Source organism: Macaca thibetana, chromosome 15 (assembly GCF_024542745.1).
Source record: "Macaca thibetana thibetana isolate TM-01 chromosome 15, ASM2454274v1, whole genome shotgun sequence".
Taxonomy (NCBI): domain Eukaryota; kingdom Metazoa; phylum Chordata; class Mammalia; order Primates; family Cercopithecidae; genus Macaca; species Macaca thibetana.
The window spans coordinates 95,533,172-95,550,717 of record NC_065592.1 but is presented as its reverse complement, the minus strand read 5'-3'; the positions used below and the strand labels follow the sequence as shown (position 1 = coordinate 95,550,717).

At 42.7% G+C, this 17,546-nt stretch overlaps 2 protein-coding genes across 4 annotated transcripts in view; one reads left to right on the top strand and one right to left on the bottom strand.

The window, feature by feature from the left end:
* IDNK (IDNK gluconokinase) overlaps positions 1–17,546 on the bottom strand; it is an 865,727-nt gene that overhangs the window by 364,807 nt on the left and 483,374 nt on the right. The window lies entirely within an intron of this gene.
* FRMD3 (FERM domain containing 3) overlaps positions 1–17,546 on the top strand; it is a 293,473-nt gene that overhangs the window by 253,302 nt on the left and 22,625 nt on the right. For all 3 annotated transcript variants that reach the window (XM_050761399.1, XM_050761398.1, XM_050761401.1), the window contains one exon: positions 2,276–2,400. In XM_050761399.1, coding sequence (XP_050617356.1) covers positions 2,276–2,400 — 125 coding nt within the window. The remainder of the gene's footprint in view (positions 1–2,275; positions 2,401–17,546) is intronic.

The window sequence follows — 17,546 nt, the reverse complement described above, 5'->3', positions numbered from 1 at the left end:
TCCCATGGGACCCTGGCCATCAGTCACCTTCATGAGAGGCATGGTGTTCCAGCTGTGACTATAGCACATTAAGGAGTCATGAGGCTGGGCATGGTGGCTCATGCCTGTAATCCCAGCACTTTGGGAGGCTAAGGTGGGCGATCACCTTAAGTCAGGAGTCCGAGACCAGCCTGGCCAACATGGTGAAACCCTGTCTCTACTAAAAATACAAAAATTAGTTGGGCATGGTGGTGGATGCCTGTAATCTCAGCTACTCGGGAGACTGAGGCAGAAGAATCGCTTGAACCCGGGAGGCGGAGGTTGTAATGAGCTGAGATCGTGCCATTGCACTCCAGCCTGGGTGACAGAGTGAGACTTTGTCTCAAAAAAAAAAAAAAAAAAAAAAAAAAAAGTTGGAGGTAGTTATGAAATAAAGTAGTGATCAAGACCAGGACTTAAAATGAAGTAGAATTTTTAATAATAGTGGATTATACATAGATATGTAACTATTGTTCCAAAAACATTAATTTCAGTTGTGCTTCTTCCTATATGTGTTTGGGTACAGGGAGATTATATAAAATGTGTATCTTGGGGCTGGGTGCGGTGGCTCATGCCTGTAATCCCAGCACTTTGGGAGGCCGAGACGGGCGGATCACGAGGTCAGAAGATGGAGACCATCCTGGTTAACACAGTGAACCCCATCTCTACTAAAAATACAAAAATTTAGCCAGGTGTGGTAGTCCCACCTACTCGGGAGGCTGAGGCAGGAAAATTGCTTGAACCCAGGAGCCAGAGGTTGCAGTGAGCTGAGATCACACCACTGCACTCCAGCCTGGGTGACAGAGTGAGACTCTGTCTCAAAAAAAAACAAAAAGTATTTATTAATGTAGGTCTCAGACCAGAAAGCTTAAAATTTATGGTTCTAGACAGTGAATTACTTAAGGTGAGGACTGCAGTTATCTAGAACAAAGCAGAATGTCTAATACGCATATATCAGCTGCAGAGTAAATGGCTATAAAATGAAATAATGAAGAAAAGGACTCCATAGCTAAGCAAGTCCTCATAAATTTCTTTTCTAGCCCATGCCAGCCATGGGAGCTTTTAATTCAAGATGCTAGCAGGCATCTTGCTCTTCCCCACTCCTCTTGCCCAACAGAAACACTCAGGCTAGAAGTTAGTCTTGTCAGCCGGTCTAGGGAACACTCTGACCAGGCTGAAATGACAATATATGTCAAGCCAGGATTGCATTCAGTTTACTTCAGTTTCAAACCTAAACATATTTTCATAAGATGCCAAGTGAGATGCACGAGTATGGCTGGCTCAGTGTCTGCTCTTAAGGTGCTTATCAAGGTGGGGATGATCAGTACACCAATAACTAGACAGAGACAGAGGTGAAAAATGCAGTGACTTATGAAAGAAGAGAAAGTAAGAGAGAGAGAGGAAGAGAGAGAGACTGTGTGCATTGGGAGGAGCAATCCGGGAAGGCTTTCAGGGGAAGGAAATATTTGACACCTTTTCAAAGTATGCACTGTTTTTGGTTTTGACAGGAAGCATGGGGAGCGGGGAAGCATGCTCAAAACTGCAAACCTGCAGTCTGACTAGGGCAAACAGCTGGTATCTCTGCAGCAGGTAGGGCAAGTGGGCTCCCCGGCTGCCAACCAATAGGCTTAATGAGATACCTGCACAGTTCCTTGCTATCTGCTGCTGGTCTCAGCCACTGACACACCTGCATGCTCCTTTCCAGGGAAGAAAGTAGAGCCGTGGCCAGTTAGTGAGTAGGGTGTAACTTTGAGAGTTTTAAACACTGATATTAAACACTGGACACCCAGCAACACAAAGATAGCTTATAGCTGTGGAACATCTGTGCCATCTGTCTGGCAGGGGGTTTTGTTTTTGTTTGTTGGTGGTTGTTAAATTTCTCCGAGCCATGGCCTTCATTCACCTTTCTGCATATCTAGTTCAGTGCTAGCTGCCTCGCATCTCTTTTTGTTTCTTCTTGCTTTTTTTTTTAAATACCCAGGCTGTCACCTAGCATGCTCAGGGCTGGTGACGTATTAGGAACTGTATTTTCTTTCTTTGGATTGCAGTAGAACATAGGGATATTTTGTCAGGACCTTAAGGGCAGAAAGGGGCATTTATCTTGAATGTTATGTCGTCTTTACTACTGGCTCAATTCGTGCTATGTCTAGAGGTGGTTCCCTCTACACACAAAGTGGGAGCTTTGGCAGGCCGCTGAGATGGAGGGGCCAGTGTTTGCAATGGAAACCAACCCTGTCTGTCTTGCATCTGTTTTCAGAGCCAACATTTCTCAGAGCCGCAGTTCCCACTCCTTGAACAAACAGCTCATCATTAACATGGAACCCCTGCAGCCCCTGCTTCCTTCCCCCAGCGAGCAAGAAGAAGAACTTCCTCTGGGTGAGGGTAAGTCAGTCTCTTCATCCCAAAGGGTGGGGCTGCAGGCTCTCTCTGGAAAAAACAAAGGAGGCACCGATTCCACATATGATGGGTAATGGGTTAGTGTATGGGGTGGAGTGAGCCGAAAACTATGTTCTTAGTAAATAAGCTTTTTGCAGCTGGAAGGCTGTATGATACTGGCAGCTCTATTACTTTCTCCTGGAGAGAGTTCACTGGTATAAAGTATTTCTAAAATTATATATGAAAGGACTAATGGGGTTAGACCTACACCAGTCCAGTACGGTAATCATTAGTCATGTGTGGCTGTATTAAACTAAGTTTAAATTCATTGTAATAAAAAATCCATTTCCTCAGTGACACTAGCCAGATTCCCAGTGCTCAGTAGCCACATGTGGCTGGTTGGCTGCCATATTGGACACTGAGACTGAGATAATTTATCACCGAAAGTTCTGTTGGATGGTGATGTTTGTCACTGTAATCACAATTAAATTGGTGGCAGTAAAGAGTTCTCCACAAGTATCTCTACACTGGTCATCCCATTTATGTCCCCCGAGCTTCTTGTTCTTGATCCTTCGTTTACATTGTCCAACAGTTTTGATACAAGCTAAAAAAAAGTGAAGTGTCCACCGCAACCCCGAAATTTGTTACATTTTTTAAAATAACAATAATATGTGTGTTTCTAGGCATCTTTGTATTGAAGGACTCTCCTTACTTCAAGGAAGAATCTCACCACACTGTTTGCTGCAGACGCCTCACATTCTTACTAATTTCCAATATTTGCTTAAATTAAGTTAATGAAATTCATTAAATCGAAAACAAGTACACACAGAATAAAGTTATTGGAACCTTTGAATACAAACATGCATTTTCTTAACTTTGTCATTTTGGTTTCATCATTGAAAATCTGGGTACTGGGCAGTTTCAAGAGGGCAGGTCACTCTGTCCCCGGAAGATCACCTTCACCTCCAGCTTCAAGTCAAGAATTTATTTCATAGGAGAAAACTTTTGAGTCTGTAATAAGGGTATGGCTTGGAATGCAGATACCCTTGAGATCGGTAGCAGCAACCAATTTGCAGTGACATGTAAAAAATTCTTGCAAATCTTTTCCTGAAAGGCAGCTTTGATGGTTAGAAGGAGAACTGGACAACTGGATGCTAAAATTCCATGGATGGAGGGAAAGTGTGCAAAGCCTGAAAGATGGGATCTTAGAAGACACTATTTGCCTTCAATTGGGCTATAAGAGGTGATGATAATGACAACACTCTTGTTATAAATGACTTTTGTTATCGATCTTAACAATGAACTCTGTAAGTTCCATGCCAAATTAATTTGCTTAGCCCGAGGGCCTCTGGGTCCATGTTGCTTGTCTGTGTTTTTCAGCAGACTATCTGTTTTTGTGTGTTTTGCAAATGAAAGAAAAGCAGTTTTCATTTCTGGTCACTAACGGTTTTCTGAGTTTCTTCCTATATGCTTGGAATATTGCTCTGAGTGAAAATCATTTTTTCTGAAGGTCGTGATTATCCCAAGGTTAAATGAAGGAGGGTGTGGCTAATAGAGAAGAAAAGAGAAAGGACATCTCACAACTGGAATTGTGACTGTGCCTTGTCTGCAAAGATGGAAGCTTAGATGAGAATACAGTTTGGAGGCCCAGATGGGTTGAATGACTGTTATGGGGTGTATGGAAGCCTAAGCCTGCTGCCTTATGATCCCCCAAGATGTGAAAGGGAACCTGGTCAAACTTTCCTCCATACTCTTCATCCCATTCAGTTAGGGATATCTGTTTTGCTCCATTTTCTATTATGAGGTTCCACTGCTAAATACTAGGTGTGATTTTGACATAGCAACTGTATGGCCAATAGACAAACCATTATAATTAACTGCAAAAAACTTTAAAGAATCTCGTGACAGGACAGGAATGCATAAGCTACCTTTTCAATTTTCCCAGTTGTTTTAAAGAACCATCTTACATTCTTTTACCAGCTGTAAAGCCAAACTGATAGATCTCTCTCTTCAAAAGTCCACAGTAGCTCTATTGATATCTAATCAAATTATTTTCTCCGGGAGATTTGTCCCCTGACAGAGCATCTTTGTGGGTTTTAAAGTTCAGACAAGTCATAATAACTTTCAGGATATAGACTCAATTAAAAAGCAAGAGAAGTAGAAACAATAGGATTGTTAATTTTTCAATAAATACAATGATTCTCTCAGTTTAGAGTAAGAGCAAAATTATCTTTTTTTCTCTTTCTTTTTCTTTTCTTTTTTTTTTTTTTTTTTTTGAGACGGAGTCTCACTCTGTCGCCCAGACTGGAGTGCAGTGGTGCGAACTCGGCTCACTGCAAGCTCCACCTCCCAGGTTCACACCATTCTCCTGTCTCAGCCTCCCAATTAGCTGGCACTACAGGCGCCCGCCGCATGCCCAGCTAACTTTTTGTATTTTTAGTAGAGACGGGGTTTCACCATGTTAGTCAGCATAGTCTCGATCTCCTGACCTTGTGATCTGCCTGCCTCGGCCTCCCAAAGTGGTGGGATTACAGGTGTGAGCCACTGTGCCTGGCGAGTAAGAGCAAAATTATCTTAGGTACCACAAAATTCAAAGTATGATTTCCACTGCAGTTGTAGCTCTGCGTTCTGTATGCCATTGTACCTCTGTTACTAGTCAAATTCTGCTCCACGGCTCTTGTCTTTGAGTGTCAAGCAATGGGATTCAGGCATTCCATTAGACAGATACCTGTTTTATAGATTTACATTTCTCAGAGTTATAAAGAGAAGAGAGACAGATGAGAGCTCTAAACAAAGAAGATGTTTCCGTCTTTGTGAATGGGCCTTGTTTCTGGGCTTTTGAGGTCATGCACTATGAAGAATTTTGTTTCATCTCTATATTTTCATATTTCATTTCTTTTTATTTCTGTGCTAGAGCCAAACTTAAAGAGGCTAGGAATTCATTCATTCCTTAATGCAACAATTGTGACAAATGTAAGTTGTATACCCTGTAGACCACACTTACCGTGTCCAAGTTCCTGTGGACTATAATGATGAAGACATGGAGATGCTTTCTCTTCTGGAGGCTCACAGCCCACTGGGGAGATGGCAGTGGGATCACAGAGGCGACGACAAAGTTCTGCCTCTGCTGATTGAATTGTGTGCTCACTTTTCTGTGTGCCCCACTGGATATCAGTGCCTTGAGCTGCCTTCAGGGCATCCGTTCCTTTTTAGTCCCATTGGAGCGTCTGACATAAAACCAGTGGGCTAAGGAATAAATGGGAGAGACGGACAGGAAAAGTTGAAAATAGAGTGGTGTGTTTCACCTGCATGAGGTGTGAGTGTGGTTTCAGGGAAGAGGTTCTGGGGGATGGTGAAGGTGAGGCAGAAAGTTAGGAGAGGGCCAGATTATGGGCCTCGTGTGACTTGCAGGAGAATTTAGACTTTAACCTGAGAGCAGCTGGGAGGCACTGAGGGATTTCAGGTATGGGAATGATGTCAATGCCATGGGAGTTGTATTTTGTATAACTCTGGTGATGTGTAGAGAATGGATTAGAGGCAGATATGGCTGGAGCAGAGTTTTTCAACCTCAGAACCACTGACTTCTTGAGCTAGACAGTTCTTTTTGGGGGGTTCCTGTGCTTGTAGGATGTTTAGTAGCTTCCCTAGATTCTACCCGGTAGATGCCAGAAGGTCCCCACCAATCTTGACAACCAAAATGTCTCCAGATATTGCCAAGTTTCCCCTGGGAAGCAAAATAGTTCTCTGGTTAGAAACCACTGGGTTGGAGGCACAGACTACACAGGAACCACTGGAGGAGCCCAGAGAATAGATGTGCAAGGGCTGAAGCAGGCAGAGAGAATGCAACTAGGGAGGTGGCAGTGGATACAAGGCACAGTGAGAGGCAGAGTTGTGGAGACAGGGTTGCTGGTTACATGGTAGGGACATAGTCTGTGGACTCCTACCATCCAGGTCCTGCTCTTGTCTCAGAGACATTGAGTTGAAAATCCTTCAACCTCTTTATGTTAAAGATGAGAATATAGAGACCCAGGAAGGTTTCAGGGGTATGTCAGCATCACACAGAGAGTCTACGGCCAGCATGATTTTATTGAGTTGTTGGAGTCATCCAGAGAGTTACATACTACTGTTGCTTCTCAGAGCTTCAAACACAGTGGTGGAGACTCAATGTCACCACTTACCTTTGTTATCACTGTTCCCAATATGGATATAGTGGTTCAGATTCTTGTCTAGGGGTCTCAAATCACATATTTTGGAACTAGATTTATAAATGGGTCAAGATCAGCAGCTTGAGCCCTGTTAAAAGTGTTGTCTAATGGCCGGGCACAGTGGCTTACGCCTGTAATCCTGGTACTTTGAGAGGCTGACGCGGGTGGATCACCTGAGGTCAGGAGTTCAAGACCAGCCTGACCAACATGGTGAAACCCCGTCTCTACTAAAAATACAAAATTAGCTGGGCGTGGTGGCACATGCCTGTAGTCCCAGCTACTTGGGGGGTGGAGGCAGGAAAATTGCTCGAACCCGGGAGTTGGAGGTTGCAGTGAGCCAAGGTCATGCCATTGCACTCCAGCCTGGGCAACAAGAGCGAAACTCTGTCTCAAAAAAAAAAAAGTGTTGCCTAATTTAAAATTTTTTAAAAATCAGGTTGGGAGAAGAAAGTCATCACTTATGGAATCTATCTCTGTGAGGTCATGGGAATGTCCTGTCACCTTGTCTTAGATGGTGTGATTAGTAGGGATATCTCTGGCACTGCCATGGCCCTCTGGGGTCATGACCACCCATTTATCAGACCAGCTTTTTCCATTCTTTTCAAGTTTCTCAAAGACAGCTGGGCAGACTATTATTGCCCAGATTAATGCAGTGTTGTTCTGGGAAAATGTGTGACCCCATTCAGCCATATGACAGCTGGAGGATTAGGTCTCAAGTTGGCTATGTCAGGGTGGAGAAAAAACAAAATCAGTTCCTAGGCACCACTGGGCAACGGGAACGTTTTCAAAACTCACCCAAAAGTTGCTCGGTTACAGGATCTGAGAGAATTAGTGCTGTGGAAAACTTCAGATGAGAATGGCAAACCATTCGAAGAGTGCCGCTTAGAGCTTATGAGAATTTCAAGAGAAGAAAAAATTTACAGTGGGAATTGTTCTAGGTGAAAATGACATTTTAAGGATTTATTAATCTGAATAAATTCACATGCAAAATGGAGCAGGTTCCCCCATAGTGTAGATAGCACCGTGCTTCTGCATTTTATCAGTAGAGTATATGTTCTCATTATGGAAGAATGCTGGATTGTGGTAGAGAAGGGGAGTGAAATTAATCATGTGAGACTTGGTAACTGGCAATTACAGACACACAATGAAGATCACTGGTGTCTGCCATAGCAGTGGTGCAGGCTGGCATAAACATAGTAGAAAAGCCACGCATGGCTTTCAACTGTAATAAGAGTTGAAAATATTTGTTTTCCCCTTACTGGCAAAATGAAAGCACAGTGGAGACACCAGAATTTCTATAAAGGAGAGTCTTGGGGGTGGCAATGGGTGTTAGATTAAAGGATCATGTGAAGCTGCTTTTGCATATGATCCAGAAAGTATCTTTATTGAAGAATAGATGGAAATTAAGAGAATGGTAAAACTAACTCTCACAAGCCACCCTTTAGCACCATCCCTGCAAATGTTTGTGTATGTGCATGTGTGTGCTTGTGCTTAGTGTATATGTGAATGCATGCTTGTGTTGTGCGTGTGATGGAAAGTGTGTGGAAGGTGGAGGCAGGGATGTTCAAAAGGTTGCTTGCAGTGTCTAGCCCTAACCATAGATGGCTTAACGTGGTTTCATTGAAATTCTATAAAGTCTGTGTGTGAACATGCAAAGGCATTTTGCACGTGTAAGAAGAGTATTGTCCTCATCCATCAGGCATGCCATACTCTTGATCCCACCCACCCTCCACCCGAACACATAACAGGTGACTGGTGGGGCTGCTGCATTGTCTGTGCGTATGCCTTTCATGCACCACACAGTTGCTCCGATCTGTCACTGGCGAAGCCTCTGACAGCCCAAGGCTGCTGTGGTTATACCATGGTGAGTTCCTTATCTTACCCTCTACCAGGTTTGGTCTTCCTCCCTGCCTGTCTGACGTGAACAGTCTCCTGTCTCTTTTCTCCCTTTCTGTAGTTCCATGGCCATGGCTCAGACAAATTTACCCTTTTCTCATGCCTTTGGTGTCTTTTTTCCCACCATTTTCCCCCAGATGCTAAGCCATTTCTTCCCTTTGACTCAGATGTCTCAGGACATATGCATTAGCAGTGATGCGCTGGTGTTTTTTGTTCGTTTGTTTTTGTTTTTTGAGACGGAGTCTTGCTCTGTTGCCAGGCTGGAGTGCAGTGGCGTGATCTCAGCTCACTGCAACCTCTGCCTCCTGGATTCAAGCAATTCTCCTGCCTCAGCCTCCCGAGTAGCTGGGACTACACGCACATGCCACCACGCCCAGCTAATGTTTGTATTTTTAGTAGAGATGGGGTTTCACCATGCTGGCCAGGGTGGTTTTGATCTCTTCACCTTGTGATCTGCCCGCCTCAGCCTCCCAAAGTGCTGGGATTACAGACGTGAACCACCATGCCTGGCCTGCAGTGGTGTTTTTGAAATTTCTTTTGTGTTACGTCCCATGGAAATGCAGAAGCTGTTTATGAATCCTGTGGAATTACCTTTCCCTTATGGTTCCTGCTAGCTGGTGATGGACTGGCCAACCCTCGTTCTGATTAGACTTGTCCCTACCACAGGGTTTCGTGATTGCTATTTGCTTTATTTTTCATTATAAAGCTTGTACATCATCTTCTAAAAAATTTAGAAATCACAAAAAAGCATAAATAAGCAAACAAAACAAAACAAAACAAAAGTCCCAGCTTGCCCCTCCTAGAGGCAATCAGTGTTAATGCATTAGCAATTTCTTCCCTATGCACTTTAATGCAGTTGCAGTTACCCAGTGTATTAAATTCTTAAAATTCCTGCTTTGTTTGTTTAATATTGAAAACACTGGTGCATGAAAACACATCGGAAATTGAACTGGAGATCAAACAATGAATTGGGAACATATTTAACACAAATTTACAGACAAATGTGTTAAATGTCCTAAATTAGAAGGAACTCATACAAAGTGCTGTTTTAAGCGTCATTTTAGCATTGCACATGCTCGGGCTATCCTGAATGTTCTTATTGAATGGCATCTATAGTCTCCAGCTGCTGATAAGCACATAGTAGCTGGAGTTGCTTCTGCAGGAGCTAGGAGGCCTCCACAGAGCAGAAGGCATCTCCTGTTTTTGTTTATAGTTGCAGTATCGGATTAGCAAAACAAAAATTCAGAATTATCACACCTATTGAATTCTTGAAGACAGCACCACAGTTTAGGTCGGCAGCTCCTCTAGGATAGAAGAGGCCAAGAACAGCTTAGAGGACAAGACATAAAGTCCTGAGCAGGCTCTGCAGATTCCTATTTTGCAGTCTTTTCAAAAGCTTTTTACCTTTTCTTTTGTGTTTTCCTCTGGAGCTATTCTCATCTTTGGAACTCTGGGATTTTTTTTTTTTTTTTTTTTTCTGACAACTGAAATACTCATGAGAAGTTTATATCACTTGAAAGAGGATTTAGAAATTTTGAGTATTTACTGTGTTGTAAGGAAGCTTAGTGCCTTGTTCCTGATACAAGCTCAGTGCATTTTATCTTGCAAAGATTTTGTATTTTACATCTTAAGACACCAATAGTGTGCATCACTTCAATTCTGTAGTTGGCTAATTCTCCACAAATAGTGCATTTTATGAGATATAGCATCCCACAGTGGAAGCATAGCAGTGGTTCAGGTGGCTGCTGTCTTTCTGCATTAATGTCTCAGATGAAACCTGGTGTTGGCTCCTCTGCCAAGCAGCCGGGTGACCACAGACAAGACTGTCCACCTTTTAGAGCTTCATTTTCCTCATCCACAAAACAAGAAGATTGGATTTGAGCACAACTTAAATGCTTTCTAGCTCTTAACTCTGATTCTTTTGCTGAGTGTCAAGGTAAAAAAAAAATCCAAGACTGTGGCTTGAGGTCTTTTTACTATGAGGATGGGAACTTGGGGACAGGAGTATTTTTCATAGCTTTCGAGAGTTAAAGGGAGGATTGAGGAAGGTCTAGCCACAGGGGTTAGCAACATACAGCCTGTGGTGGGCCCAGCACCATTTATTTCTGGCCTTCAAGTGAACAGCTACGTTTGAGATGATGATAAAAGTACCTATAGCATATCCTCCAATTTGCCTCTTCAACTTTTAACTTTTAAAATTTTGCCAGCAAAGCTTGAAATTTACAATCTAAGGCTTCATATAAAACGTGTGCTGGTTTTTGATCTAACATATCCTCAGGATTCTTCTACAAACGGGAAAGCCTGAGAGGTGAGAAAATTTACCCAATGTCACATGGTTGGGTGAATATTCTGGAAAGCTGGGATTACATCCTTATTCTCAGATTCCTGGCCCAGCTATCTTAGATGACATTGAACACAGCTAAAACGACTCAACTGCTTCTTGCTAAAACAGAATGGATAACTAAGGAACTACATCTATTTTTCAATTATGGCAAATGAATGATCCAAAGAGACAACATATTTTGCTTAACTATGGGTGATCTCTGTGGTTCAATGAGCAGAGCTCTTGTGTATATGGGACGGTGTGCAAGGCTTTGGTTTTCCAGCACAGCATGCCAGGACCTGCTGACGCCCCAGAGACTTCCATCACCCTAGAAGGAGTGGTGAGAAGGCTGGGGACCCAGTGTCTTGCAGCAAACAGAATTCTTGGTAGAGACACGCTGCAGGGGAAACAGACTTCCCACAGGAAGCTCGTTCCCTTCGGGAATCATGTTCTGATTTTAAAGTTGAATTCATTAAATAAGGAATGACTCACTCCGGGGCTAGTTCTAATTACTCATTTGCTTACAGTCTGGGTTAAGAGTGACTGTCTTAGTGGAAGCGATTCAGCAGCAGAGCTTCCCAAATCATTCCTCCTGCTCGGGTGAGCATTTTGCTGCCCCACTTAATAATAATTAATTGCTTCAAAGGACTTGGCTAGGGTGAAAAAATCAGTCAGTCAAGTGTCCTAGGAAGTAGTCTAGTCATCGTCCTTGAGGGCTGGGATGTGAGCCAGAGGAGAGCGTTGTGTGACCAGCTGTGACAGCCACTGTGGTCTGCGGAGGGAAGACATTTTGCTTGGCACTTCGATAAATAAACACTCTTACCACTTCCCTAAGAAACCACAGGAGAGGAAAGGCGAAAATATTACTAAACCGATTGTTGCTAGAAAGCAGAAGCTAGAATGTTCTGAGTGTTAGATGCATGGGGTTCTATTCTCTTGCATTTTTGTCAGTGGGTTGGTAGTGAGTGTTAAGTAGATGTTCTTTGCAATCCCCAAGCTTATGGTTGAGACAGGATCTCAGAGCCTCTCCCTCCTTCTCCTCCCTTCTCTTGAGATCCAGTGTCACTTAAATGGGAGAAAGTGTTGGGCAGTGTGTGCTGGTTACCATTCTTTTAGGTGGACTCTTTATAATAGATCTGAGGCAGTGCAGGCAAGGTTCAGAGAAGAGGCTCTGTTCAGCTGGCTCAAGACTGGGTCTTGGGAGTGTACACTCAGCGCCATAAACAGGAGTGCAGTCTCCTTCCTGGTTTGTCAGATGGTGAATTGGAGGTCCTAGAACTGTGGCTTCCAGAGCAGGGTACATACAGTGATCCACTGGGGTGCAGGAAGAAATTATTCAGACTTCTACTGATACTTTATTTTTATCACCTCTTTACAAAATTTCTATTGCATAGGTTTTATAATGTGCATAATATACAATGACAGATATACATGTATCTAATTTATAAATAAATATGCAGTTTTTTGTATGTACAAACATTTTTTCCCCAAAAGAAGATTTGGAAACGGCTGCTCTAGATCTTGAAGATGAGTCTACCAAAACGAAAAGGGGGGCGGGGGATGTGTTTTTGAAACTCTGAAATCTCTGTTCATGCCAAAGCCCTAGATTCCAAAATAGATGTGAGAACTGTCTGCTCTAGTTACGGTGGTGACATGCCATTTTACATGCTTTTGGTCTATCACTCCGGTAAACCAGGGTGAGTCACCCAAACACAGTCAGGGCTTTTGCCAAGCTATTGGGTAGGTGCTGTGTCACTCTCATTTAAGCATTGTAGGGTGGCCCCTAAGTCTGCAATATACACAGGTGCTGGACTGCACTTGAGTGGACTCCGAATACAATATTAATGGGGATTCTCTGGTGGCAAGAAGAGCATTGGACAGAGAATGAGAGGGCCAAGCTTTGTTCATTTGATAAACGTTTACTTCTTTTCTGGCACATGCTGGACATTGATACCACCTAGATCTTATTTTCTCTTCTGTAACACAAGATAAGATTATTTCTGAGTTTCTTCTTCACTCTGATTGTTCTTTAATAATTCTTTCTCCAGATTGCTGCTGTTCTTATTTACATGGTTTTAGATCATTGTTCATTGCTTTTGAAAGCAAAAGCGATAGCCATCTTCTTTTTTGTTTTTTATTCTATGAAAGACGGTTTTATTTAACTTTAAAAAATTTTTTAATTTAATTTTAAGTTACAGGATACATGTACAGAAAGTGCAGGTTTGTTACATAGGTAAACGTGTACCATGGTTGTTTGCTACACCTATCACCTTATTACCTCACCTAGGTATTAAGCCCTATATTCATTAGCTATTTATCTTGATGCTCTCCCTCCCCACACCCCCTCCTGACAGGCCCCAGTGTGTGATGTCCCCCTTCCTGTGTCCATGTGTTCTCATTGTTCAACTCCCACTTATAAGTGAGAACATTCGGTGTGTGGTTTTCTGTTCCCGGGTTAGTTTTCTGAAGCCAATGGCTTCCAGCTCCCTCCATGTCCCTGCAAAGGACATGATCTTGTTCTTTTTTATGGCTGCATAGTATTTCATGGTGTATATGTACCACATTTTCTTTATCCAGTCTTTCATTGATGGAGATTTGGGTTGATTCCATGTCTTTGCTATTGTGAATAGTGCCACAACGAACACACGCTTGCTTGTATCTTTATAATAGAATGATTTAGATTCCTTTGGATATATAACCAGTAATGAGATTGCTGGGTCAAATGGTATCATCTTCTTTTTTAATGTGGTAACTGAAGCACAAAGAATGGGGAACAATGATATTTAAAAGCAGGGTTTAACTTTTTTCCTAAAAGAGCCCTCACTTTAGAGACATCCAATTGGGAACTTTTAAAATCTTCATATCTCCACTTCAACATTAGAAATGTGATAATGGGCAGATGCTTTGAGTGAAAGAGAAATAAATAGGGTTGTCAGAATGACTCACTTGATAATCGGAACATAGGCTGGAAATTTTGTTATTAAAGAAAGGGTTATCCATATTTAAAAAATAGAGCATCCCTTGTGATCTGTGGTCTTCTCAGTACCTGCCTAGCCCCTTGGCCTAGCTGAACAAATAGGCCCCTAAATACAGGCTTGGCCCCACCCCAGCTCTAGGACCAATTGTACCCTTACCGGGGAGGGAATTGAGAAGCCCAAGCCCAGCCCTTTGTATGGGCCCTTAGTCTGCTCTCTCTGTTGCTCTGCCCTGCTCTCTGGCTCTCATGCCCACCTTCTTCCCTTTCCTGAGTCCCTGCCTTGGTCCCCGTCCCCACCCCCAGCACTCTGCTCCCCCAGGACCTTGACGGCCCTTGTTCCTGGGGCTAGACCGTGCTTCTGACTCTGACCCTGTGGCTGGGGACGTGCCCCTGCTTGCTGATTGACAGTCTGCCTGGGTCATCCTTCATGTCTTATGTCCCCTGGGGCCATGTTCTGTTTCCAGAACAGGCTGTTGGTTAACAATTGCCTAAATAGTAGAGTCAGACTTGTAAATGCTTGCCTTTCCCTTCAAACTCCTCCCATTGCCCAGTGGTCATAAGATACTGAATTGTCAAATCCATCTGCAAAATCCTATTTAACCTTTTCAGTATAACCCAGATGTATTTCCACGGCCACCCAAGCCATGTGCAGCCCCTCCTCTCTGTCTACTGGATGCTGTGGTTATTGCCTGAGGGGTTCTCTGCTTCCACTCCTATCCCCCTCCTCCCATACATATTTTCCATACAGTAGCCAGGGGATTATTTTGGTAAGTGGAGCTCAGATCTACTCAGCTCCTTCCTCTGGCCTGTGAAGCCCTGCTTGCTTTGCCTCCTGCCCACCCTTCAGACTGTTTCCCACTCTGCCTTGAATAGGCTCAGCTCATGGCAATCTCAAGGACCTTTGCAAGAGCTGTTTCCCCGACCCAGGAGGGTCTTCTCTCTGGTCTTTGTATGGCTATTTCTTTTCTTTAAGTTTTAGCTCAAATTTCAGCTCCTTGAAAGGTCTTCCCCGAGTGCCTAATTCTGAGTAATTCCTCCAATCTACCTGTTTGCTCCCTCTCATGCTATCACCCTGTTTTATTTTCGTCAGAGCACCTGACGCTATCAAACACTTTCTCACTTATTTGATTATCTTCCTGTTTGTTGACTGCCTCCCCTAACTAAAACACCAGCTCCAAAAGAGCAAGGACTTTACCTTGTTTCCCTCACTATTCCCAGCATTTAGGGATGTTCTGGCACAACAAAGTAAGAGCTAAACTAATATTTGCTGAATTAAGGAACAAATGAATGAATGAATGGATGGATTCTAAATGCAACCAGGACAACACTTATTTATATAAAATAAAGCATACCAGTAGAATATTCTCCTGGGATTAGGGTTTGCCAGAAGTCAAGCATGCTCTTTTGTTTTGTTTTTTAGTGTGAACTCAAAAGCAACACTAGGCCAAGGTGATGGCTCATGCCTATACTCCTAGCACTTTGGGAGGCCGAGGCAGGAGTATTACTTGAGTTCAGGAGTTTGAGACCAGCCTGGGCAGCATGGCAAAACTCTGTCTCTACCAAAAATAAAATTGCCAAGGGTAATGGCAGGTGCCTGTAGGCCCAGCTACTCAAGAGGCTGAGGTGGAAGGATCACTTGGGCCTGGGAATTTGAGGCTACAGTGAGCCATGATCACACCACTACACTTCAGCCTGGGCATCAGAGTGAGAGTCCATCTCTTAAAAAAAATGCCATAGTCACTGTAGAAAATTCGGAAAGTACAAAAACACAAATAAAATTTAAAAACCACCTGATATTCAAACTGTTATAAATGTGTAGAATCCATCTATACATTATCGACAATTTTTATAGTTTTAACAAAAATATAATGGAGATGCTATTTTATAATCTGCTTTTTCACTTCACAACATAACATGAATATTTCCCATGACATTAAATATTCTTCTATAATTTTATATTCAATAGACATATAATATTCTACCACATAAATATACAAAAATATTTCTTACCATCTATCCTCCACATATCTCACCAAACTGTATATGACAATATCTCTCATTGTAGCCCTGCAAAAACTGGATATAACACTTTTAAAAAATGTTTGATAATTTGGCCGGGTGCAGTGACTCACATCTGTAATCCCAGCACTTTTGGGCGGGTCAGCTGAGGTCAGGAGTTCAAGACCAGCTTGACTAACATGGTGAAAGCCCATCTCTACTGAAAATACAAAAATTAGCCAGGCATGGTGGTGGGTGCCTGTAATCCCAGCTACTTGGGAGGTTGAGGCATGAGAATTGCTTGAACCTGGGAGGTGGAGGTTGCAGTGAGCTGAGATCACTCCATTGCACTGTAGCCTGGGCAACAAGAGCGAAACTCTGTCTCAGCATATATATATATATATATATATATATATATATTTGATATAAAAAATATATATATTTGATAATTTGAAAGACAAAACCTACAGTGGTTGGCAACTTGTTTTGCATGTAGTGACCATTTGCTCTTCTCTTTTTGAGTCACAGCTAGATGCAAGGGAGAGATGCCCTTGGCTAGGGAGTCGGGTGGAAGGATCGGGTTCTGCTACCTCTAGCTTCTTGATTACATGGCAGCAACACAAGGAGCCTACAGTTCCAGAAGAGCCTGGATTTTTCCACAGGGAGACACAGATGCCCTGTTTATTAATACCATCTGCAGAGCTGTTGAGAAATGGAGAACAAAATTAAAGCTTCATTTATTTATGTAATATAATGTAATTTCCTTTACTCAGAGAAAAATGTTTTATCTTTAATTGTGACTTATGTCTGGAATTAATGAAATAATAAAGCAAAAGTGATGGAGAAACAAATTCATCCTGTATGGGGACAAAGGAAGTAGACTCTTGCTTGAGAGTATTACACAGAAACCAAAAGAGGGTGTTCTAATTGGAGTCAGTAAGTTCAGTGTTGTCATCCATTTATTCTCCAGGAAACCTTGGGAGACTACACTGGCATCTGGTAAAACTTCACCATCAATAGATTGCCTCGATGTATCCAAATCATGGAACATCAGGGAACTCTTAAGCCCTAGGTTCAACCAAGATAAAGGAAAAAACACTTGGTTTTTATGGATGGAAGAATCTGAGTTATAGGTAGCCTTGGTCAGTGAGATAGTTTAATTAGCCAATAATTGCACCTCGGGTAAACCTCATTGGCTACAATACTGCCACTGTGCAAAGCTGAGATAGTTTAAATTATACTACAGGAGAATTCCTCATGCATGTTTCTGAAGAATGCATTATAGTTGTGAAATTCCCTGTCTGGTCTCTATGGGAGCTTTCAGCTGGTTTCATCCATGGACAGCTATGGAAGGTTTCCCTTCGTGTTACTCCCACCCCTATAGTTGGAGTAAACCATAGGTATTCAGGCCCTAGTTTTATTCATCAGAGTTTGGCGTACCATGGGCTGTTGAGTATAAGGGTGTTTCTTATAGTAGGTAAATCAGAGAGGAGATGGACAATTATCTTGCTGCACAATCTATGGGTTGCTTGTTGTGTAATGATGTTCACAGTATATGGTGCTTGATCCTTAGAGGTTGGGGGTCCTTTACCTCACCATCTCCTCTACTTGTAGCTTCTTCACTTTTCCCTTCAGATTATTTTGTCCCATCTGTAGGTCAGGGAGGAGGTCTTTCTGCCTTGGAGCAATGACTTGTGAAATTGGTGATCTGCTATTCATGGTCATTGTTTTATTTTTGGGTGGGCTAGTTTTG